This window comes from Esox lucius, chromosome 6 (genome assembly GCF_011004845.1).
Source record: "Esox lucius isolate fEsoLuc1 chromosome 6, fEsoLuc1.pri, whole genome shotgun sequence".
Taxonomy (NCBI): Eukaryota; Metazoa; Chordata; class Actinopteri; order Esociformes; family Esocidae; genus Esox; species Esox lucius.
In genome coordinates this window covers 4,247,841-4,273,882 of record NC_047574.1, presented here as the reverse complement: position 1 = coordinate 4,273,882, position 26,042 = coordinate 4,247,841, and the positions used below count along the sequence as shown (strand labels likewise).

Genomic DNA, 26,042 nt, shown 5'->3' with positions numbered 1-26,042 from the left:
TGAATCTTAGTGCACAGAGAGGGGATCTGCTGGTCTGTTCATGTACTTCTCATGTAGGAATTAATGTGGCTATTCGAGGGGGGACATTCTGATGTGTTTCGGTTTTTGTGGGGAGCCTGTTGCCGACACTCCCGCCGTCAAAACTGGGCGTGTCTCACTGGATATTGGATAACACACTGTGTGAGGGGCTGTTTGCTGTGCTCGGCCTGACACAGCGAGGGGCAAATGTGACTGGCGGCTGAGGAATCACCTCATTGTTGAGGGTTTTATCGCCCTTGTCACGTCTCCTAGCCTAGCTCATAGTGTGCTGTCGGTAGGCCTGCGTATTCTGTGTTACCCTACTGGCCATCGCTCCGGTCGGCAGCTGTGGTCAGCCTCGTTCAGTGTTCTGCAACGCTTGTTTGGGGTGTGACTGCACATGCCCCCGTAGTGCAGTGTTTCTCAACCCTGGTCCTGGGGACCCCAAGCGGTGCATGCTTTTTTTTGCCCTGGTACTGAAACTGGTCCCTAGAACCAGGATTGGGAAACACTGTCATAGTGTGTCATACCGAAGTGACAGCCTAAATGGATATGCAAGGAAATGCCTCATTCCCCCAGAACCAGAGGAGAAGAAAAAAAATCCCCCACTTCTGATTGTTTGTCCAGCCCTCAATAACTTGGGAAAAGCTGTAAATTGAATAAATCTAACTGCAATAGTGAGATAAAATGTATTGCGTGACAATCCCTCCCATTAGTAACTGTAAACATGTTTTCAAAAGGGACATTTGTTTCACCATTTGATGTGCATTAAGATATGCTTTTCTGAGTATAGCTCTTAAACATGCAGTCTCGTAGATGTCCCGGTCCAGTCCTCATGGTTGTGCTGTAGATTAGGTTCTGCCCAATGAATCCTGCGGCCCCTGTTTAGAGCCCACCTGATTGACCCGTTTCAGTTATGTAACTGACTTGGATTCTGTTTGAGGACTCTGGACACAGTCGAGATGCATTTATTTACCTGCTTCTCATCTGATCATGTAAAAACATTGACGTTGGCCAAAAAAAATTATGAACTCTTATAATCTTCACTCACCACAGCCATAAGAGGGTTTGCCAAACATCAGAGTCTGGTTACTCTATAGGCACATGACACTTAATATTTATGTTACACCAAATGCTAACTAGCTGTGGTTGTGTTAAACACATGAGTTCTCACAAATTGTTCTACTGTGCTGAATGACAGACTGATATTCAATAATTTTGAGAGAGTATAATTACGACTTTATGAAGCAATCCATTTGTGTCATGGAGAATTAGCATGCCTTTTCTACCTCTGGTATTTGTCAACAAAGGGAAATGTCCTTTGACATCCAACATCACCACTAATTTGTCTAAAATACATGAGTGCCACGTTTGTGTTTTCATCACTTTTAACTCCAGGGAGAGACTTGTTACAACAAGACTTGTTACATAAAACTATCATAGTGTAAAAACGGTCACAGACCGCAGCACAGACAGAATGAGGGTTGTATAGAGCCACACAAACTTACTATGACAACAAATACATTTTCTCACAGTTTATGAGCAGGGGGGTGTTTTGGTTACACAATCAACAAATCCATCAATCAGTCTTTCCTTCTCAAAACTTTTTATCTAGTCACTAACATTACTATGAGTAACTTTCACAACCAATGAAAAGTTAACAAGCACACACAGTCTTGGAAATGTAATTTATTGTTAATTCTGGTAGTTGGTAGGCTTTGTGGTCCATTGGTTCTGGGCAGCTACCTCTAAAACACAGGGTTTGTGGTCTGGCCATTTTGCTCTTTCAGCAAGATCCCTCTTCGTTAAGTTTCTTGACTTCCCTGTCCAATACAGAACAACAAATGCCTGAAAAATACATATTTAACCCTGGTTGATGATCCATCAGTTAGTCATTGATGCCTCTGACATGTCACAATGTCACAATTCATTCACACAATTCTTGTAAATGTTTGATTTTAGTTAGTTCATAGCATCATATAGACAGGACTGTACATAAGTTAATGTATTTTTTTTTACAGATCACTATCAAACTTCATAGGGAAGTCTTTCATCTTTTCCTGACAGGCCTTGTCAAACATTTCACTCTGATCAACAGTGAACATCGTCTTCCAGTCCCCAACTTTTCCTGTTGACACAAGTAATTAGAAATACAAATGAGATGATAGCCCGGGCCTGAAAACAACCTTATTACAACATTACATTTACCACTTCCTAGATGCCAGCCCCTAAATGTTTTCCATCAGATTAACATTTTATGTGCCATAAAACCAGGAGCCCTGCAGACAAATTACCCAACTATAATCAAGACAAAAGGAAACTCTTCAAGGTTAAAGTAAATTATGAAGTAGATGTTTTTGATGGTACCTTTTCTGAGTAGTGAGTCTTTGCTGTTGTCAAAATACTCTGGAAAATTATTAGCATAATTTGCTTTGGGATTTTTTCTCATGTTGTGAAAATGACTCTTCTCTATTATGCCGTCTATGGTTTCAGCATCCAAATGTTTTCCGAAAAAGCTTGATATCTTCACCAGGGAACCTTTCAGATTGTATAACAGAAGTTATACAATCTATAGAGTTCTACAGGTTTCAAGATGTCATCATAACTGACCTTGCCCCATAAGATACTGCTGCAGAAATCCACCAAAGTCACCTTTGTTTTCCAGATGCTTGAAAACATTGTGGAAGTGGTAAAAAGAAACAGCCACATCCTTTGGGTTTCTGCTTATATACATCACCTAAAAGAGATTCATCTCATTGTTCTTTACTTAGCAAAGGGGTCTAATTCAACCACATATGCATTTAACCACATAGCCTACCTTTCCTTTTCTCTTAAACCCATCAGGAACCATCAAAGTTGGCAGGTGGGAGACAAAGGTACGTGGAGAAGACATCCTACCAAAGTCTATTTTTGGGTATTTCACTTCAAGCCAAGGAACATGCTTCATTGTAACTTCATCGCCTTGGGTCATTTCACTTTCATGAAACATTAATGATATGATATACTGCATCCATGTTGTTCCTGTATTGAGTTATATACAATGTGTTAATATTTACAAGGAAAACATCCTCAAATGGATGAAAAAAATGACACTAATAATTTACAACTTTTTCTAGGTTACTTTTTTTTCTCTAGCTATGCAAATTCTGTCCTTTACCTGACTTTGGGTAGGTAACGACTAATATGTCATCCTCTCGTACTTCAAATGTCTTCAGTGAGTCAATGTGTTCAGAGTCATGAACACCTCTGATCAGATTGAATCCTTTGTGTTGAAACAATTCTGAATTGGGATTCCGTTGTTCCTCCATCCTGAAATGGAAAACCTGTTATGTTTACTAACTTGAATCAGAATTGAATCTACCTTCTCTACCAACTCTGTCCTTATCAGCCTTGGCTTTGCAGAAGGACACAGGTTATTCTCGTTCAGTGACTGGGGTATCATATTTATTTTATCGCTTAAACCGGTGAAAACATGCAGCCATATTTGCGGGATTTTTTCCCAGTTTGGTCCTAATAAAAAACAATGACATTACACAACAATGACATGACACAAGCTAATAATAATAGATAGAATCAGTTCTCTTATTTTGCTTAACACTTATTATTTCAGGATGTGACATCTCTGTCAAAAAAACATAGTAAACAACTTTTGGCAGCACGTCCGACTTTTGAAGAGCATGTAAATAATTTAAACATTCAACTAAATTGTCAACATGTGAATTCACATATTTCACATCTAAATATTTTTTATGTGAAATATGTCCCAAATAAAGCTTCTTACCTCAGGTCAAATAACCCAATGTCTGTGTGTGATGCTTCTTAGTGTTTATTTCCTTCGTAGACAGGTGGGTTATCTACCACCGTGATGAGCTCCACCCAACAGGAAGGTTATTTTTAAAAATATTAACCACAGTTTATTTTTTTAGTGGGGACACTTCATTCTAAGCTATTTTCAAGTTAGTCAGTTAAGATTAACATTTCGGATTCTGTTGCGAAACATGCAGTTACCCAAAGCACCTCTCAAGATTGGCTAGTCCTTGAGATCCCACAGGCTAACTCAGAGTGGCTAGTCCTTGAGATCCCACAGGCTAACTCAGAGTGGCTAGTCCTTGAGATCCCACAGGCTAACTCAGAGTGGCTAGTCCTTGAGATCCCACAGGCTAACTCAGAGTGGCTAGTCCTTGTGATCCCACAGGCTAACTCAGAGTGGCTAGTCCTTGAAACTCTGAGTTACTGTGGGAAGAACTGCTTTTGGCTATTACACAGGGGCGCAACTACCCAGTGTTAGGGGGGTATGCAGAAACAATTTATATCAACATTTATTTTTGCAAGCCTCCAAGTTTGGTAGCAAATCTATGCATGTTATATTATAGTCGTTTTCCAGATTGTTGTCATTTATTGTACAGGCTACCTTATATTTTTCAGTTTTCAGCTCAGCAACCTCGGTTTTGCATATTCTAAGCTAGCTACATATTCTGGCTGCTACATTCCCAGTGTTAGCAAACGCTAGCTAGTCTGTTAACATGAATATTGTATTTGCAAGCATAGACGTCACATTTTAAATCCTACCTGTTGCCTTTCACCATCCACTTATTTAGCTGCTGTCGCATCCCTTGACAGGCCATCTCATTTTCCCTCTTTCTTTACTATTTTTAGCCCCCGACAGCTTTTTTGGTTTATCCATCTTTTTCAAATTCAAATTTCAACGACAACTCACTAACTTTACTGCTGCTCACTCAGCGCTCACGGCGCCCCCGCTCACTCGCGATATTACCCTTCTATGTCTAAATAAATTCTATGATGGAATCTTATGAGGGCACCGGTGCCTAGCCTGTTAGTCCTCTAAAATGTATATAACTTTATATATATATATATAATAACTTATCTAACTTTTATATACATTTGTATAACTTTTATTATTTAAAAAAATGCGGCGCCCACCACGGTGCGGCCCATATAGCGCATACCCACTTTCTGCGCCACTGCTATTACACACCCCACTCATGGAATGCCTCACAAAGTAGCCTTAAGCGCAATGTTCTGGTGCCCATGAGAAAAAGTACATGTCTTATGAATTACATTTTTTGGTGGAAGGCCAGTCCGCTGTCCCGCTCCCAGAGAAAAATCACAACGCTGGTGTGAACCGAGACGAAACCTTGTCGTTCTCTGCAAATGATCTACAGCAAGGCTGCCCAAAGTCGTTTCAGGAGGACGGTAAAAGTTAGTTTTTTGTTTCTACCTGGTAGTTAATAACACTCACCTAGTGTCCCAGGTCTGTATTAGTTGTTGATTAAAACGGTAACCAGAAATGTTTCTGCCTCCCAGGAAGGAGTTTTGGCAGCCCTGCTTGACAGTATTCGTAGAGTACAATCTTTCCTCACACATGAAGTAATCCACGCAACAGCGTAGCGTTGTATTGTATATTGGGGGGTCAGGGTCAATGAATCCCAGGATTTTCACTCTTTTTATCTGTAATATTCAGGGGTTCATCAATCAATCAAATGTATTTATAAAGCCCTTTTTACAACAGCTATTGTCACAAAGTGCTTTTACTGAGACGCCAGACCTTAAACCCCAAGGAGCAAACAACAGTAGTGTTGAATTTCAGTGGCTAGGAAAAACTCCCTAAGAAGGCCGAATTTTAGGAAGAAACCTAGAGAGGAACCAGGCTCAGAGGGGTGACCAGTCCGCTTCTGGCTGTGCCGGGTCATGACCCCCCCCCCCACCAATTCTACACCCCTGAATCCAGGCACTTGTCATCTCATGTCTGGACTACTGAAAATAACTATATGAATCTCGGGCTTGTTCCAAACCCACGCAGCTTTTTATCCCTGCAATCCAGAATGCAGTGACCCCCCTGGTGTTCAATCTTCCCAAGTTCTGCCATGTCACTCCACTCTTCCACTCACCCCACTTGAATTTTACATCTGTTACAAGGCCTACTGAGCAGCAAGGGGAACTTCTCCTCCTGCCATTTAGGCAATGCTCAAACCATGCATCCCTTACCGGGCTCTATGTTCTGCCACTTCTGGGCTCTTGGCTGACCAGGCTCTATGGGCAACATAATTCAGTGACTCTCATCACAGGCATTCTCAGTAGACTACTCTTTCCACTCGTTCTTTTGATGCCCCCTGCTCCTCTTTATTGAACGCTTGCTTGGCATTTCACTACCTACAGAAATGGTTGAATTGATTTTGAAACAAGAGGCGCTACACTCCTTTATTAGATTACTGTTTCTAAATACAAAATGTTCCAGAGGGAGCAACCTCGTCTCCAGCAGAATCAATGTTTTTATTCGAAAAAAGACAAATATACAGCAAATGATGACACGACATAAGCAACAATGGATTGTATAAATGTGTGCGCAACAATATTTTGCAACAAACGCTGATTGCTGACAGAGGCACTTCAGGGCCTTCTGCTGATGGTGAATGCATGTATTCCTCATGGTCTGGACAATCGATTGGGCACGCAGCTCCCCAACCAGGGCATACGACCCATACAGACACCTAGGCACCAAAAAGACTTTAACATCCCCCATCATACACATCTCATAATTCTGTTATTATAATTACGTTCAAAACAACAAAACGATTCGATTTGAATGGTAACATCTAGACCAAAAGGAAGTAGATGTGTTACTATAGGACACGCCCCCCCCAAGTGACAAAACAACAGAATGGATCAGATTCAGTGAGATTAAAACTGGGAGATGCCATTGCAATAGCTATGCGTAAGTGAAACCTATTGTGTAACCAGTCATAAAATACAAATTCATTATTAAACAGGGAGAAATCAGACAAAACACAGAGCCTATGCACCATTTGCAATAGATCAAAGCATTTCAGGAGCTTTACTTATTTCTTCGACACGAACCGCTTTTCAGTCGATAACATTCAAGTTCTTTAATGAAGAGGAAATATCAATATAAACACCTGAGATGTTTACAGTGGTGTGGTTATTAAAGTTGATATAAAACGAAGGCCGGCACACAACGAACGAGGTACAGAGCCAACAATCAGAGGAGACGCACAGATCTCATTCTTCAATTCCCCTGGCTAGCTGACAGCCGGGTGGCCATGTTGAAAAGGCTGAAATACAGCACCCTAACAAGTAGCATCAAATGACATGGTGTTGCATAGCTCTGGTCAATGGGGTCACTCCCGGCTTCTGTAGCGCAGTTGTAAGCGAGCGGTGCGCAACACCCTGGGATCTGAGCGCAATGTCGCAGTGCTTTGGTGTGAAAATGAGATGATCCCGGCTGAAAGAGTTCAACACACCGAAAAGTCAGCCAAGTAATAATGATATGAGCACAGTTGTATTTTAAGAGGGTTTTGTATTGACACTTTTCTTACTCAAAAATCAGCTGGATGTTCGGGGGTTTGACTTCATTAAAGTCACTTCCCCCCCAGCTGGATTCATTACAATGTTTTATTACTGCGGGATTTATTTATTTTTAACTTTGGATGTTCAGTGACTCTGGGCTCTCAAACCTCTAACGTCATTCAGTAATAAACACCAAACTAGATAATAAACCCCACCACCAAAATGTTTTACCTCAGTCATCTTTCCGTGGAAAGCAAAAGCACCCGTACAACTTTCAAATTATATTCAGCGTTTTGCTGTTGATGACCACAATAACTCGTCAATTCAGAGGGAGAGAGAGAACACTTCGTCGGTCCAGTCAGGCAGTCAACCACAGTCACGTGAGCAGGTGAAATCCGCAAAAATTATTGTTTTGTTTTTATGAAAGCACTTTTTAACAGCTTGAAAAAAATACTAATAAATACATCATATATCACGTTATGATCCAACCATGTGATAACACTGAAGTCTGGTGGAGTGTTGTTGTCTCGGAGGACGTCCCAAATAGCACCTAATTCACTACATAGGGCACTACTGTTGACTTGAGCCCATAGGGTCCCCACTGAACACTCACGGCTCCAGTCAAAAGCAGTGTACTACGCAGGGAGTCGGGTGCCAGCTCGGACGTAGCCAGGGTGTCAGGTCGTAGGTCAGACGCCCAGCTTGTTGGCGATGGTCATGACCACTTTGAGGATAGGCATGAAGGCCTGGATCTCGCTGAAGTTACTGCTGGTGACGACGGCGGTATGGACCTCCAGGCCACGTTGGTAGTTCTGGCTGGACACGCACCGGCTGATTTCATGTAAACCACCCAGGATGTTGTTGGACAGCTGCAGTCGGGACAGCAGAGGAGGAGGTGAGGTGTTACGGTCACCAGGCAACTACAGACACTTCTAAAGTACCTCGACTGGACTGTGACGGCCGCGTAGGTTCCTACCGTTTGTTCCCGTAGCTTGTCGTACAGGTAGCCCAGGCGTTTTGACGCGTCGTCAAGTTTTCGTTTTGTTTGCTGGCGAAGGAAAGCGTGATTAGATTTCAGGTCAACTCCCGCAACCCACCGCAGCTATGGATCCGTCCAGAAAGGTGTCGCTGTGTAATTACTCACTGGGTCTTGTGCAGCTAGCTGGCAGCGCTGGACCAGGCTGTCAAAGGTCTGTTTGAGGACTATGTGCTCGGCCGGGATCTCCCTCTGTTCCACCCTCTCAGCCGGCAGAGCCTGCAGGAGCTGAAGTGACACACCAGAGCCACAGACAACTAGATGGTAACATATCCAGAAGACTGTCTGAGCCAAAATAATAATTTAAAACCCTGGTTTCTGGTTTCCCATTGAGCAAACACTGAACCTATTCAAGATGTCTTTTGAAGGTCTTTTCAACATTGTTTGCTCAATGGGAAACCAGAATTAAGTTTCAGGACTCTTGAACTTTGCATAAGGAGGTTTATATTTACCTAAAAACCAGAGCGAATGTCAGATTAAGTCATGAGCCAGGCTCTTAATAAGAAACTGGAATTTATCATTTTTACTTCTCTTTTGATGTTTCAGGTCTTTGGGGACGTCTGTATATTGGCACTGGGTTAGGTGGGCACCAATCTCATACTTCCAGATATCAAACCATATTCTCACTTGAACATTGGGCACAGACAAAGAGCAAGGATGTGTTCGAGACAGGATTGTCACTGACCTGTACGCTGGGCTCCTGAGGGGCCCCTGGGGGGACCTGCTGGGTACGGCTTGGGTCGAGACCCTGTTGGCTCTGGGACTGATGGGGGCCCCCCATGGGGAACCCGCCCATGACTGGGGCAGTGATGGGAGCGGGTGGGGTGTAGTTCTCGGAGACTCCCTGAAGCAAAGGCCGAACACATTCAGTCAATGCCAGGTTTTCAGCAGATTTAAATCTACCACAGGTTCACATACATAGTTAAGATGTGAATGCATGTTTAAACACGATCACATTAACAGAATATCATATGGAGGTCATTATACTGGCGTCGGAGAATGACACACACACATAAAGGTCTAGAAAAATCTAAGAGACCACTGCACTTGAATCAAGGGATTTTTTAAACATTAACCTCCACAAATAATTTGCCAAAGGGGTACATGCTCAAGGTCCTTTCATAACTTCACAATTTTCACATTTCTACTAGTAAACCTCAAAACATCTCTAAATCCCCCAAACATCTGATTTCATGTCACCAGTGGGACAATATCCTCTTTTCAATATCCGTGCGTCTGAACACTGTAGTGAGACTTTGACATTATGGCCCCCTCAAGACTACAGCAGGCCATGTTTCCAGAGAAGATACTGTGGATGATGAGGTTGTACATCCAGAGGATTTACCTTTTTCTTCCTGGGACCGCCTCGTACAGCAGGTGGGTCATTCCAGCCGTCCTGTCCTGTCCATGGTGAAAGATAAACTGTTAGCCAAAATACAATGGGGGCTTTAACAACCCCCCCCCCCCCAAAAAAAAACATGTATGTTCAAGAATAAAAACCTGCGGCTCCATACGTTTCATTAGAAAGCGCTGTGGTACAAATGTTTTGGGGTTATTTCTCTTTGAAGCTACATTAGTCAAAAAATATATATATATGTTCAACCTTGTACCAAAAGGTCTGCACACTGAATCAGCGTTGAATGAAGTTATGTCAACCAATATGTGCCAAGGCCAGGTTAGACAGCATCATGGAGCAGCAGGAACAGAGGCCACACTTCATTAACAACAATAACCGATAATTGCTGCAATTATCTTCACAACTCGTTAAGGCCCAACACTCTAACGGACACATTTAGTACACTTTAATTTGACAATATTTCCGACCCGGGACTGGCGCTACATTTCCCTGTGAAGACACGTTTAAACACACGTTTGCATGAACACGGCCAACCACATCCAAACTCAAGGCCCTGCCTGTCTCAGTCACCTTCATTGCCTTCCACAAGGGGAGTACTCAGCCAAGGGAAGTACCCTGAAATTCAAACAATGGGGACAGCTGAATCAAATGCACTTATCGATTAACAGGTCATCATGCTGTAATTCACGTCCCAAATCTCAAATGTGTGTGTGTGTTTACAAAGAACACCACGTGTCCAACAGGTTCTGACCACTATGGAGCTCTTAAAGGGGGACCAAGTAGAATTCCACCTCGAAATAACTTTTCTCCTCGTCTTACTGAGCGAGACCGAATTGTATCATCTAGTCCAGAGTGGGAAGGACAGAGCTCCTAATGTCTAAACCCAGTATGAGGAGTTTACCAGTCAATGCAAACTGAGGCGCACGGGCGAGAACATTTAAATGTATGCTAGTTGTACAATAAGAATACATAATGCACCGTTAAAGCATGAATGAGGGAAGGATGAATGAAGAAGAATTACGCCGACCGTCTTCGGTTATTATCCATAAACAGCCGCGTTACACAATCTGTTCATCCCCAACGGCATCCTATTCCCTCTGTAAAAGCACTACCTCCCATTGGGCCCCGGTCAAAACTAGCACTACGGATAGTATAGCATTTGGGATGCAGCCCGGTCAGCTCATCGACTGGATCGGGGCACTGCCGTACCTGTAGGAGGAGGAGCGACCGGCGGAGCGGGGAAGGACTTGGCGGCTGGGGCTCCGGGACCCCCCTGTGGGTAACCAGGTCCCAGAGGTGGGTACGGCCCTGGGGGAGGACCTGCGGGCGGGCCCTGGCTGTGTGGGTGAGACACCCCCGGGGGGTACATGCCGACGGGGGCCCCGGGCTGGTGGTAGCCGGGCTGCATGGGGCCCGAGTGGAGCGATGTCGGCGTGAAGGCCGTCGGGGGAAGCCCGGGGCTGGGCGTGGCAGGGAGGCCGCCGGGCGCTGAGGACGGGGGTGGCGGCGGGGGCCCGGACAGGCTGCAGGCCGGCATCGTGGGTCTGGGGGGGAAGGCAGGCTGGCCCGGGCCCCCTAGACCTGCAGACATGGGTGGCAGCTGTGGCTGGAATGGAGGGAACCCTGGGAACAAGAAAGGGAAGTCATCTGACGTTCTCCCCCTGGTGGCGCCGATCGCGGTAACTCTTTTCAGTCAGCCCGTGATTTGGTAGCAGTATGAAAACATCAGCAATCATCTTCTACAGTCGTTCAAAGGGCTTAATATATACTGTGGTTATTTCAACTAGTCTGGCTATGAAAATCGAATCCACTAACTGGAGGTTGCTTTGGAGAAGGGCATATGGTAAATGACAAAATAAAACAAAAAATCCCAGTTTACAAACACCAATCTTCTGCATTTTGTGAACAATCCACCAATCTTCTGCGTTTTGTGAACAATCCACTAATTCTTAAGTCCAAAAACGGCTGAAGCAACTGCAGATCGTTCATATGAATAGTTAAAGGGAAAACAGGACAAGGGCAGACAGACACCAGCAAAACCTTGACGACCCTACACCCAAGAATTTAGCCCCCCACCAAAAAAATGCACGTTAGCTTTGAGGTGCGCTAGCGAATGCACAGCTCGCTCCAACAACCAAACAAAGACGTTACTCCAATGGCCAGGTTAACAGGGTGAAGCCAGATGCACAGAGAGCCTGGTTTGGCAGGTTACTCAGGAGCAGTAACGCCTGCCTGACAGCCAGCCCCGGCATCAGTCCCATCCCACCTCCACCTGCCCCGACCGGGAGTATGGCGTACCTGGGGCCGCGGTGGGACGCTGGGGGTAGGCGGGTCGTAGCCCAGTACGGGGCGGTCCACTAGGCGGGGGACCGTGGGAGGAGGGGGGCAATCCCCCGTAGGTAGGTGGCAGAGGAGGTCCAGAGTCAGCAGGAGACTGTGGAGGAAACAGCGTAGCCGCGGGAGGCTGGGGCTGGCCCACCACGGGCATCACTGGAGGCGGGGACGGATGGTAGAGACCCTGGAGAGAAAAGCCACCAACTCACCATTATTTTATATTACAGTCGGCATCCAAAACGGCACCCGATGCCTTATATAGCCGGGCGCTTTTTGAGCAGCGTCTGTAGGTCAAACGGGGTCGGGGATAGGGTGCCCGCACGCACAGGACCTGAATGTACGGTTATGCAACTGTTATGACATACTTATTCAATCCATCAATGGGACCAATGGGAGGTCTCGTGTTCAAATTCCTTGACTGTGCTGTTGTGAAAAAAATATAGAGGAATATGGACAACTCTGTTATGCTCCCATGGTGAATTCATTTAAACGCACAAGAACAGACAACATTTTGATCCGAACGGGATCTCTGTCAGGTCGCTCATCTGAACGGAAACGTGGTTTGTTCTTGCGTGTAAAAAATAAATTGCGAGCCCACCAGAGTAGCAGACGTACCTATTAACTCTGAAATGTTTTTCTGTTCAGCAGCTGATAAGTTATTTTTTATTCTAAAATCATGGCCGTGGCAGACATGTCAAATAAACGGTATTAATTTGCTGATAAATACCGGTGCTGGTGCTTTCTGCTGTGGCGGTTGTGCCGGGACAGTGGGGGCCGACGGAGCTGAAGGCTGACACCCCGTCACACCGACTCCGCTGTAGGGGGACGGAGGAGGGCGGCCCCCCCCCAGCTTGTCCTCCCTGAGCGTGGAAAAGCCGGTCTCTCAACGTCACGATGCAAGCCTGCAGCACGGAGCACAGGACTCAGACCCCGGTTCAAAGAACATTTGATCTCCTTTAAATAAGCCGAGACCCGTCTGACGCTAAACAGTAGGGAATGTCTGACACATTTCTATCGGACCGGGCAAGACAAAAGAAAACCCAGCTGGCTTATTAAAGCACGTCAGACCTCGAGGAAAACATTATGCTGGCAATGAAGCAATGAAGCTCTTTTAGAGAAAAGTGTTTGCTAAAAGGGCACACAACACTGTAGGGTCACGCAGTCCTCCAAGGTCTCTGTCCTCTCAAGTGTGGCCGTGGTTACCTGGTCTGAGGTGTCGCCGTGGTTACCAGGTCTGAGGTGTCGCCGTGGTTACCTGGTCTGAGGTGTCACCGTGGTTACCTGGTCTGAGGTGCCTGGCAGGTAGGTCATGGCAGTGGCCAGGCTGCCCTGGGAGGCCAGGAGTCCGGCGTATTGGGTCAGCTTGTCGGCCAGGACCGGACTGTTCACCGCCACCTCGCCGTTCCTTAGACGCTCAATCGACTTCCGCAGGACCATCACCTTCTCCACCAGGTCCTAGCGGTCAGGCACAGGGGACAGCGGTCATTCCCTAGCGATAACATCGGTTAGCACGACATCACTGCAGATAGCAATGCTAGTAACTGTCACAGCGGCTAGAAGGAATTGAACATTGACGGCCAAACATAATTCCTCATCATGTTATCGGAAGCAATTTGTCCATGACTTGAAGCTAGAGGGGGACAGAGGTGAAAGGGAGAGAGGTTCAGACAAACGGCACCGGGCTGGATTTGAACCTATCCCCCAACCAAAACTGGGGGTGTGCTAGAAGAAAGGATGAACCTCTTTCTTTCAATCTTTCTACTGCAGATGAACAACAGTTCCTAGATGAACAACAGCTGTCCGTACCTCTAAGACCAGGGGAGATGAGCAGTCCCTCTGGTGGGCCCAGCATTCTACCAGCTTCTCCACGTTCCCAGAGCAGATGTAACAAAGACAGGCCTGCAGACTGCACTTAGCGCTCCCCTCCGCCTCCAGACGGGAACCCAGAGTGTCTGTTCATGGGAGGAGGGTAGAGGACAGAGTCGGAATTCAAACCACAGAAACGTCAGTGGCAGAAGATTGTCCGTTTTCTTTTTCTTTTTTATTTATTTTTTCCCCAGGTAGGTCCCTTGCTGCTTCGTTCCCTTGATTTTCGAAGAAGGCATCGGCCGACGTCTCAGCGTTCTTACCGCACAGATGGGCGAACTGTCTGGGGTGGGCGTAGGTCAGGAGGGCAGCGAGGGCTTCCTTCCAGTTGTCCAGCTCGCAGCTCTGCACGATGTCGCGCCAGTTCTGAGTCACCACAGACGAGATCAACTGAGGACAGAGAGACGACGGCGTCACCAGCTGCACTCCCAACTGACTCGGGCAAGACGGTGAAAAGTGATACAAACGGCCCACTAGCAGACAGCTCTAAGGGGGTGCGCGAAAAGGCGCCCAAATTCCGAATTTAGAGCGCCATTTTCTTTTTAAGCACACAACAAACAGGCCGTTGTCAGGGAACCAGCTTTCACGTCATGATAATAATAATAATAATGTATTGCATTTGCAAAGCTTGTAAAGCTTTGCATTGTAGAGGCATAATCTCAAATGTGCATGAAAAAGAAAATAATATTAAATAACAGAACTATAAAATAAAATATAATATATATTAAACTATAATGATAATACACTAAACAAAAATTATAATACATTTTATTATATAATAACGTACAGTATAATTTGATTAAAGGGAATGTGAGGCCAACTGTTAAAGGGAAGGGGAGTCAGGAAGGGAGTTCCAGAGGGGAGGTCCAATGTAGGAATGTATGCCGTGTTACCATAGAAACACAGCTCCTCTGCTTGTCCAGGTACGTCCGCTGTGTCCTCTGAAGGAGCTCCTCCCCTCCGCTGATCGCCAGCAGGATGGCTTCCGCGTAGCGTCCGTCGTTCAGACACAGGTCCACCGCGCCCTCGAAGTTACCCACCAGCAGAGCCTGGCTGATCAGACCGTCTGTATCTACGACCCCAAGAGGAACACCGTGTCAAGTACACCGCCCGTGTTTGGTCAAATGTGTGAGAGGCGCCTAAAACGCAGGAATCTCTTAAGGGAGCCCCAAGAGACCGACACCTCAGTGGGGCTCCCGGTTGAAATCAACACAAAATACAACTAAACGAGACAACGGGTTAAACAAAGATCCACCTGCGCCTGGAAACCGTTCTGAAATGTTTCGATTGCGCGGGAAGAGGAACATCCAACTGTTATGCCACTGAAAGGAGGGTGACTGGTACCTGCGGACACGGGGATCTGGAAGCTGACCTTCTCCTTCTCTGGTGGCACCTGGCTGAAGATGTCGGAAGGGGAGGCTGAACTAGGGGTCTTGGTGGATTCAACCGTCTCACCAGACTCCTCCGATCTCTGTGGAAAAACAAAAATATAGATCAATGGCACAAGTGATTTTCCTAGGGATACAATATTGCACCAGAAAGTGATCATGCCCGTTTCAATGTTCATGACTGCCCTCTGGTGGACGCTGGGAGAAATGCAGACTCAACCGGAGATGGTAGAAACATGAACACAGGACTATGTGAAGGACTACGTCGCTGGTGTTACCTGAGCAGACAGAAGCTGCATCTTCTCAGCCAGGTCGTTAGCATCCACTCCGTGCCCATTAGCCTGCAGGTTCTTTCCCAAGCAGGTGGAGATCTTTCTCTCCAATTCATCTTTGCTGAAACCCAACAGTTTGAGGAATTTCACACGGGCTTCATCTTCGAAGTTGACCTGCAACAGGTGGACAACATTTAAAACAATAAATAAAAACACAGCATTGAACTTGTGATCAGAACAGACATCATGCTGATCCTGGTTCTAGTGTCTTTTTTTTTGAATGATGGATTCCATGTTAAACCACGGGGCTAAATGGATGAGGCGTCTGACTTTGAATCAGAAGATTAAGGGTTTGACCCCATCCGTGGTCAGTTATTTTCAGTACTTCTGTTCCTGGATTTTTATAGTCCCATGTAGCTCAGGGGGTAGAGCATGGGGCATGCAATGCCAGAGATTGAGGGTTTGATTCTCATGGGGGACCTTGCTGGAAATGTATGCATTCACAACCACAAAATCGCTCTGAACAAGGGTGGCAGCTAAATGAGTAAAACGGAAAAGTTTAAATAAACGACATTCCTACCAGGAGGAACCGCCATATATCCTGTTCGGAGTCGGTGGGGGCATTGCGGATCTTAGCCTGACAGTAGTCCGAGAAGGACCCGGACTGCATGGCAGCCTGCAGCTCTCTGGAGCGTTGGAGGAACTCGGTTTCCGTGGTGACCTGGCTCACAAACACCTGCCTGGGGACGGGGGCCAACTGGGGGCTCTGGACGGGGGGCCGGGGGCTCTCAAAGGTGATCAGCTTCCCACCGAACTACGAAAGAAAAAGACGGGAACACCGACCAAGGGTTAACAACGGAACACACAGATCCAGTCTGTCGTACTGGGAGACACTCCCCCGAAACACTCGGCTTGACCTGTTAACGAGGAGATCACTGTGGCTTATTCAGCAACACACTGGGTGTTTGGGTCCAGAAAGAAATTCTCACAGGACAAATACCCTTCATGTTAATCACCTTCCGATGTACAACAGTCACTTACGCCAAATGATGCTCCTACGGGCCTGCGCACCCACTTTGGGGGCTTCTTCAGCGGAGCCACGAGGGTGGTCTGAGGAGCGGGCTGGGGGACCTGCAGCGGAGGCAGAACCTGACCGGTCCCAAACGGATCCATGGCATCGAAGGACGACGAGATCTGCGGTCAGTGAACAGAACAGGATTGCAAACGGTAGAAATACAAGGCCATCTTCTCTTTGTTACAGAAGCAGTAAATTCAAGGGTAACGGGGAAATTTTGTCTTTGGTCATACAGGGGAACATACAGTCCAGGTCCTGGTTGGTAAGGGGGGAAGGCAGAGCTCTGGGACAGTCAGAGGAGTAAAGAAACGTTCACAAAGGCATCCTAATTCAGTTTGGTTCCCATTAATTGGTTATTTTAAGTAACATCAACAGCACTGTGAAAGATCTGAGAGCCCCTTTTTACCTTGTCTGCCCCGCTCTGTCGCTGAGCCTCCCTCTACCTTGTCTGCCCCGCTCTGTCGCCGAGCCTCCCTCTAACCTTGTCGGCCCCGCTCTGTCGCCGAGCCTCCCTCTAACCTTGTCGGCCCCGCTCTGTCGCCGAGCCTCCCTCTAACCTTGTCGGCCCCGCTCTGTCGCCGAGCCTCCCTCTACCTTGTCTGCCCCGCTCTGTCGCCGAGCCTCCCTCTAACCTTGTCGGCCCCGCTCTGTCGCCGAGCCTCCCTCTACCTTGTCTGCCCCGCTCTGTCGCCGAGCCTCCCTCTAACCTTGTCGGCCCCGCTCTGTCGCCGAGCCTCCCTCTAACCTTGTCGGCCCCGCTCTGTCGCCGAGCCTCCCTCTAACCTTGTCGGCCCCGCTCTGTCGCCGAGCCTCCCTCTAACCTTGTCGGCCCCGCTCTGTCGCCGAGCCTCCCTCTACCTTGTCGGCCCCGCTCTGTCGCCGAGCCTCCCTCTACCTTGTCGGCCCCGCTCTGTCGCCGAGCCTCCCTCTACCTTGTCTGCCCCGCTCTGTCGCCGAGCCTCCCTCTACCTTGTCTGCCCCGCTCTGTCGGCGAGCCTCCCTCTACCTTGTCTGCCCCGCTCTGTCGCCGAGCCTCCCTCTAACCTTGTCGGCCCCGCTCTGTCGCCGAGCCTCCCTCTAACCTTGTCGGCCCCGCTCTGTCGCCGAGCCTCCCTCTACCTTGTCGGCCCTGCTCTGTTGCTGAGCCTCCAGACTTCCTCCCATCACGCTGTAGACGCTGATACGTCCATCAAACGAGGCAGCCGACAGGAGTGCTGGGTTCCTGGGGCACCACTGTACATCAAAGCACCACTGGTTGGTGGTCGGCATCTCGTAGATCACCTACAGACACGAACGGGAGAAAACACCAAGCTCGTATTGGGATCATCGAAAAATAGATCCCCTAGTGTAATAAGTGGAGTGCAATAAATGAGGAGACAAGAGACGGAGATGCGTCGAGTCAGCTTTTCTCTCCACTTCCTGTTTTATATCACACTGTACAGTGAGTGAGAACAACAGCAGCCACCCACGTTTACCCAGAACTCCAATAACCTAACACCTCTTCCTTAAAGGTACAGTCCCCTGGTGAATGTCTCTTTCAGTCTTACTTGTGGGTTGCCACAAATAGAAAATTTTATTTTCAGGAAAGTCATGAGTTCCATGGGTCAGCGGATTCATTGTGTTCCTTTAACGGGTTAAAGCAACAAAACATATTAAAGTGGTTCCGTCTGCAATGCCCATGATGCTGTTGGGGGACAGTCAACTCTTATCGGTGTTAGTTTTTAAATCACATAACCTAAACTGTGTGTGTAAACATGTATACACAGGGCCCAGGTGTAAAAGGGACATTGGGCTCAATCGCTGTTTCTTGTTGAAATAAGGGCTTAATAAAATAATAATAATAATGCTTAAGACACTTCTATTATATGTTCGTAGTGTTGGCGCCTGGTTTGTGGCGCCATCCGAGGACACAATGGCATTCTCAGAGACGGTAATTCACATTTTATTATACGACGGGCAATGTCGTTTGTTATTTATGCAGCTGATGAGGGTTAAAGGGTTACATTTTGTCGTCAACTGAAAAACAGTGTCAAAAGGAAATTTGATTTCAGCTTTTTGCCTAAACCCTTAAAACTGGAGAGGTCCACTTAACGGTCTTGCTAAAAGACAATATTATAGATTTATTTTTACCTCGCTGGCTCAGGGATTTGAGCTAGCAACATTTTGGCTACTGGTCGGAACCAACAACCACCGGGCTATCTGCCCTGTGGGATATAACACCCACAGAGCAATCTTTAGACATTTCCTAAGCACGTCTTGGCATAGTTCTGATAAAACTGAAAAACCCATACCCAAAATAAAGGCGTTTAATAACAAATTAAATGGAGAACGCCTCGGCCCATTTTGATTTGGCATTAAACTAGAGTTTGTAAATCAATGTGTGTCATATGTTCACGACCCATCTCATTGTCCTAAATGCTCACCACCTATGTATCCAACGAAAGAGAAGAGGGGCTTTGTTGTAGAGGCCACATGCATCACCAGGCACGACAAGGCCTTTACAAGCAGACATCGGGACGTACCTCTCCAGTGTTGGGATTCCAACAGAGAATCCGGTTGTCTTTAGCGCTACTGAGCAGCAGCTCCGGGTCTGCCTGACTCCAGGCAATGGACAGGAGTCCACTGAGAAGGGAAAAAATATATATATTCAGAGCAGATTATTATTGACATTACAAACATTATCTCTCTAATAAAGTTTACAATTGATGTTGCTCTAGTCCTCAGGTGTAATCACTTGAAAACAATAATGCAAGTACAATTTCCACTGCAAGGCTGCAAGCTGCTCTACATAGCTAGTCTTCCCTGTCACATCACGCTCAACGATGCACCAGCTAATCCTCTGTGAACCAGGTTAAACGGCCACACACACACCGGCCTGCCGTCAATCGTTCTACAGCAGCACACACATCTAGACACGGCACCACGGCCCACAGGCTCACCGGGTGTGGTTCTCCAGGACCTTGAGGGGGGACGTGGCGAAGCGCAGGTCCCACATCTGAATGACGGGCAGGCGGTCGTCTTCAGACGCCAGGACCAGCTGTGTGGCCACCTCTGGGTGCCAGAGCATTCCCGAACAGTGCATCTACAACACAGGGCAACCGCCACCACATTAGATGTGCTGCGGCCGCGAAGAGACGCCACCGAGGGCTGTTAGAGGCACATTCAGGCCGAGAGGCCAGGCGCAGGGGGCGGTTTCACAGACATGGACTAAGCCTAGTCTAAGACACAAAAAAATCTAGTTCAATAGAAAACTCCATTAAGATCGCTTTCATAGTCCTAGACTAGGATTAATCTGTGTCTGGGAAACTGACCACATAAAATGATGACACTAGGGCTATGCCTTAGGCATACAGTTAATTTTCTCTCAATATATGGGTATAAGCCAACCGTAAGCCAAAGACAAAAATGGCCCTTTTTATAAAGAATACAACTTCGAAGTAGAATAGGTTAAGGACTCCTTCTACTCACCCTGTTGCTATGGTCACTAATCTTAATGATAGGTTCGTTCTTCCTCAGGTCCCAGACCACTGCTTTCCCACTAGGGTTGGCCGAGGCCAGGATGTGTTGAACCTGCCTGTTCCAAGAGACCACACTGATGTCTTCAGGAGGCTGGGTGGGTGAGAGAAGGACTGCTGTTATATAACACAGGTAAGATATAAAATATATTTTAAAAAAAGTTTTTTAAAAAAATTATCCTTTTACAAGATTCAAACTAAAGTTGTTACACACTAACATGCACAGCCAACACTTCCAGCTCTTCCACATGAAAATGCATTTCAGATTTCCATTTTTTTTAAGCATTTAAAAAAATGCATTGGCATATTACAAATACAGTATTAGATGTGGAAATTGATTTCCCCCAAGCTAGTCATTTGTCCCCAGGCAGCTCTGACTAATGTAATGACACCGGTTCTGGCGAAAACATTCAGGCCTGTATCCTTGAGCGGCATCCAATGGGCCACAAAACCACGCTGTAGTGTTAAAGTCTATATCGCTTTATAAACATAGTTTATACAGTTATTGTTATTCACAGTCCTCATTCCACAATCCCATGAGCACCGCACAGCTTGAAGTCAGCTCAAACAGATACTAACCGGTAACCACACACAGTGGGGTTCAGTCTTACCTCACACAGCTACAGAGATAGGAAACAGAAAAAAAACGCTCAAAACGAAATTAAGATCCCCGCCGCGCACCGTTTCAATTTTGAGGAGAAACACAAGAGAATAACAAGGAAATAGAGGGAGGAGGCAAGACATTACCTGTGACTTCGTCCCGGGTGTCATTGGATTGCTGAAACTGTTTAGATCCCAGATGTAGATCTCCGAATCGTTCGCCCCTGACGCCAATAGATTACTCTGAAAGGTGAGTTAAACGATCAGCAACAAAAAGTACCCATGGAACGTGGACACTGCAGCAAACACAATAACGCTCATCTTCCATTAAAAAAAAACAAAACATTATTTCGTGAGAACTGGTCCCCACCTGAAAGGGGTTGAAGTCCAGTGCTCTGACAGGTCCGGTGTGTTTGTCGGACTGTCCCAATATGGCCTCCTCTCCTGGCGTTACGATGGCTTCAGGGCTGTACACAGTCACTGTGCCATTCTCACTGCCTCCAATGAGCCTCCCTCCCAAACCGTCTTCGCCCGCCCCGAAATCGACCCACACCAGACTATGCAGCCTAAGGTTGGATGGGTGGACACAAATGCAGGTGTTACGTTCACCTGTACAGACGGCAGCGTCGACTTACAACCACATGAAAATGAACTGCTTTGGGCTGCTACACAGGCCACTCCTGGAACGGTTTGCAAGGTAGCCTTAAGCTAGACGCTCTGTCGCCCATGAAGAATTTGAGAAGCTTGAGGAATTATTTTAGCTGTTTTTGTTCATTTTGATTGTTTTGTCAAAATATTTGAGAATGCTCTCTTTTATTACTGCTGCAATACAGGGCACAACTGCAAAAATCTACCTAGGCCTCAGTTTGATTTCGCCATACAAATGAAGTAAAAAAAATAAAAACAGTGTATTGCATTAGTAGCTACCTCAATGCTAAGCCTGGTGCTCACCTGTTAGAAGTAGGTAAAGAGCCCTTGAGCTTCATGTCAAGAGAAGGATCCGCAAAATCCAACTCAAATATTTCCAGGGCGGCCGTGGTGTTGAACGAAGCATCCAGTTGCTGTGCTGATGTACCTGTTAACGAGTGAAACTTATTATCCAAAGCCGATACTCAAACAGACCTCAAGTATGAAAGTGTCCCCCATTAAAAGTGAGGCGTCCAAACCCCTGTTCATCAGTTGCCAGCTTGTTCCCATATCTGTTAAGGCCATATACCACAACCCCTCACGCCATACTGCTCAGGTATACTCTGGACTGATACCAGTAGCCGTGCCCTACCTAGAGCCAGGCATATAGGGTGGTGGGGGGCAGGACTCCATGCTGGATGGGCAGTCCTCTGGACCTCCTTCAGCCTCATCTTCCTCACTTGGCTAGGAGATGCTTCGATCAAAGTCCTGAAGAAGGGGGAAAACAAGCACTTAATTTGACGTTTCAAGAAAAGGCATGTGTCTAATGTTTGCACATTCTGCGTGGTATGTGATGAACACGACATTTAGCATAGAGCACTGCTGTGCATGTTTGAGGCGCTCGATGGCTCCTGTTGGGTTGGTGTGACCGATGACAAATTAAATTTCAACTGTCACATACAGTTTACACCAGGTAATAACATGGCAGTTAAATGGCGTGCAGGATCCTTCAAAACTGAAGCACTATAACCCATAATCAACAGTGAGTTGGACAAATGTTCATTAGAGCCTGTATACCAAGTAACAGTGATACACAATCATCAAACGTGACTATCTGCAAACTGTCTTGATTATGCAGTTAAATATGATGTCACAGAGCAGTCACCACATTGAACACCTCTTTGCCATACTGAACACAACACCACTGTTAGGACAGCAGGTAGGACATATGTGAGAATGCTGTTCATTGACTATAACTCATCCTTTAACACCATTGTGCCCCAAAAGCTGGCGGATCTGAGACTCGATCCCTCTATGTGCAGATGGATCCTGAACTTCCTGACAGGCAGGTGGTGTGGATGGGCAACGCCACCTCCTCCTCACTGACTCTCAGTACTGGTTCCCCCCAGAGCTGTGTGCTGAGCCCGCTCCTGTACTCTCTCTTCACCCATGACTGCCTGGTAACTCACGTCTCCAACACCATCATTAAGTTTGCTGACGACACCACCATCTTAGGCCTGATCTCTGACAACGACGAGTCGGCCTATAGAGACGAAGTAAGGTCACTGACTTTGTGGTGTCAGGATAACAACCTCCAGCTCAATATCAGCAAAATTAAGGAGATGATTGTTGATCACAGGAAGCAGTGGCAGAGAGACCACGCCCCCATACACATCAATGGGAGAGAGTTCACAACATCAGGTTCCTCGGGGTCAACATCAGTGATGACTTGACCTGGTCTCATCACTCTAACGTCGTGGTGAAGGAGGCCAGGAAACGGCTCTTCTTCCTACACCGATTAAGGAGATTTGGCATGGATTCCAGGATACTCACCAACTTCTACAGATGCACTATCGAGAGCTGTGTCATCGGCTGTGTCACCGCCTGGTATGGCAGCTGCACCGCCCTCGACCGTAAAGCACTTCAGAGGGTAATTGAAAAAGCAGAGCGCATCACAAGGTCTGACCTGCCATCCCAGCAGGATCACTACACAGAGAGGTGTAGGAGGAGGAGCAAACGGATCATTACAGATCCCAGCCACCCATGCCACGGACTGTTTACCAAGCTGCCATCAGGCAGAAGGTACAGGAGTATTCAGTCCAAAACAAACAGGCTACGGGACAGCTTCTTTCCACAGGCTGTAAGGCGGCTCAACTCAGGAACCCCTCTTCCCTTCCATCCATAGTCCATGCACACCTGTCACTTTTACATTGCACTATGGTTGTATAGTTATTATTGAAGGGTGTTTTTGTATAGTGTTATTACTGATTGATTATGTTGTTATCTCATTTTTTAAAATTATAATTACTGTTACTTTTTAACTTTTAACTGCACTGTCAGGAGTAGGAAAACCAAGCATTTCATTACCATAACTTATTGCAAATGACAAATAAACCTTTTTTGAACTTTTGAGGTACTGTAGCCCAAAGAGGCGATAATGGATCACACGGATTAATGGACAGACCATTTTTAAACGCCACGACCCCATCTTCACGTGGTTATTTCAAACAGAAAGTTAAGCCATAGTTCCTGAGTAATTACACTAGTTAGGTAGCCTAATTAATTAACGTTAGATAGATACTGTACTAGTTCCAGTTATCTGCGACTGAAACAGTTGACACTCGCTAGAAGAATCAAGTTTAGGCACTCATCAATCAACTAATACCGGCTACGCGACTGTATGTATTATGGATAGTTACAACTATACTGTACCGAACTGAAATGTAAACGCCATGAAACTATTTAAAGCATTCAATTAGTTACCGTTCATTTAAGGAAATCAGTCAATCCAGATAAATTCATTGGGCCGTAATCTATGGATTTAATGACTAGGCCCATTTCAGATGATTAAACACCGGACCAACACGTTACATGTTGCATTTCTGTCCAGTGAAGTACTACTGGTAACCTGGTATTGAACTACTGTTGGGTGACATAAAAACTAGCCAATGTTGGACACCACAGCTACGCACAGTCCATTAACAGCCAAAACGGCTGCAAAGGCGATGCTAACGCAAACTAATACGCACAATTAGAACTAAGAATTATTCACCTTCAACTTACTTGGATGTATATACATATGTTCTGCTATACTACCGTAATCCACTAGGTAGTTTATAGTTCAGCCAACATTAGATAGGTACTGCACTAGGCTAGTTACAGCTACGTGTCATTGGCTGCTAGTGTTGCTAGCTTGTCAGCTAAAAGTTCGCCATTCCAGAGGCCATAGTTAGGTAGCTAGCTGAATAAGATATCTCTAGCTGGTTAGCTTCCCAGCTAGCTAGCAAGTAACGTTAGAACCAGCAACACTGCTGTAGCGATGCTACCTACATCGAGCAGACGCGTCGTTCAGTAAAAAGCGAAGTCTAAAAATATAAATACGTGCAAAATACTTGTATTCTAATACTACATAATTTGTGCCCTCACATGTATATACACACAATATACAGTACTTACGTAGGTATGTATTGTTATAAATGTTTCAAGTCGGCTACAGATAATGAAAGAATCCCACTCGACACTCCCAAAGCAGTGTTAGATATTATGTTGTCCTCGTCTACGGTGGCCGACATGGTATCATTAACCATTGCAGTAACTCTTTATTTGACCAACTGATTCTTGTGTTTCATGGGGTCTTGTGCAAGCTGCTATAGTTTTCTGTAGGGGACTTGTATGGTTGTTGAAAATACTTAATCATTTTTATTTAAAAGGTCTGTGGTAGACCTACAAGTGAAAATACTTTTGATAAAATTAATTAATACCATTAAGAAACATTTGGTTTCAAGCATCCAGACTTTTAACTGCTACATTGTTTTGAATTCGTTTATCATGATAACAATTTGAACGGAGGTTTCATCACCTACCAAGACATTATCTATTGGGTGATATCACCCAATACGGCTACTGGTATAGGGTGAAATGTTAACTGTAACCACTTGAAATCTCTTGTGCAACGTTAAAACATCCAATATCAATAACAGGCAGACGTCAGGCAAAAATGAGTAACAGTTGTACATCTGATTTATAAAGACTCCTGTAAACAAAATCCACACCTGTTGTGTTTGCCAAATTGAGAAAGTGGCAATTTCTAAATGTGTTAATTGACACAAAAACTGCAATTGTGCAAATATACTGTACTGAACATGCTGCAATAACACACTAGATAAGAACTTTTGGCTTCTGTCACATTTGTAGAAAAAATGGGAGCATATGGGGTTTTGGATATTAATTTTTAGTGACAGCAACATCAGTCATTGTCTATTTTAAATCGGTCATTATCAATTTAAATACATATTCAAGTGATTTGTGTGCATCTGTGGCACTCGAGGTGATGCTGTAGCATTTTACAACTACACTACCATTTAAACCAGGGGTGCTCAATCCTGGTCTTGGAAATCTAGAGGTTGTAGGTTCTCCAACAACAGTTGTGACAAACCTGACTTAGCTTTTCATCCAGCTCGTTATTAGAATCAGGTGTGCAAAATAAGGGTTGGAGTGAAAACCTACAGGATCCTAGCTCTCCAGGACCAGGATTGAGCACCCCTGATTTGAACTATTAATCTAATAAAACAAAATATTAAAGCATCGGTTAAAACTAGTAAGTTGAAATTAATAGTAACAGGAGTAGC

General features: G+C 45.8%; 2 protein-coding genes across 4 annotated transcripts; both read right to left on the bottom strand.

The window, feature by feature from the left end:
* Positions 1 to 1,694: 1,694 nt before the first annotated feature.
* Positions 1,695 to 5,423, bottom strand: LOC105009118 (amine sulfotransferase-like). 3 transcript variants are annotated; one of them, XM_034292594.1, is made up of 6 exons: positions 5,279 to 5,423; positions 3,176 to 3,327; positions 2,837 to 3,039; positions 2,671 to 2,755; positions 2,386 to 2,556; positions 1,695 to 1,841 (listed from the first exon to the last, which is right to left on the bottom strand). In XM_034292594.1, the coding sequence occupies exons 1-6, from the start codon at positions 5,401 to 5,403 to the stop codon at positions 1,714 to 1,716; spliced, it is 864 nt and encodes a 287-aa protein (XP_034148485.1). In that variant the 5' UTR covers positions 5,404 to 5,423; the 3' UTR covers positions 1,695 to 1,713. The 3 variants fall into 3 exon arrangements, with proteins under 3 accessions (XP_034148485.1, XP_034148486.1, XP_034148487.1); XM_034292595.1 differs by lacking the exon at positions 2,386 to 2,556 and having other exon boundaries at positions 1,735 to 2,146; positions 2,629 to 2,755; XM_034292596.1 differs by lacking the exon at positions 2,386 to 2,556 and having other exon boundaries at positions 1,735 to 2,146.
* Positions 5,424 to 6,290: 867 nt separating this feature from the next.
* On the bottom strand, positions 6,291 to 24,995 carry sec31b (SEC31 homolog B, COPII coat complex component). Its single transcript, XM_013134167.4, is given in 27 exon segments — positions 6,291 to 8,213; positions 8,321 to 8,392; positions 8,489 to 8,608; positions 9,066 to 9,224; positions 9,726 to 9,781; positions 10,947 to 11,360; positions 12,036 to 12,161; positions 12,163 to 12,255; positions 12,799 to 12,973; positions 13,353 to 13,526; positions 13,878 to 14,023; positions 14,201 to 14,327; positions 14,831 to 15,009; positions 15,282 to 15,408; positions 15,604 to 15,771; positions 16,178 to 16,411; positions 16,639 to 16,791; positions 17,792 to 17,953; positions 19,195 to 19,294; positions 19,612 to 19,754; positions 20,141 to 20,281; positions 20,799 to 20,807; positions 20,935 to 21,030; positions 21,158 to 21,353; positions 21,739 to 21,862; positions 22,067 to 22,182; positions 24,871 to 24,995. Coding segments are annotated over 26 exon segments (3,753 nt in total). The 5' UTR covers positions 22,146 to 22,182; positions 24,871 to 24,995; the 3' UTR covers positions 6,291 to 8,033.
* Positions 24,996 to 26,042: the final 1,047 nt, after the last annotated feature.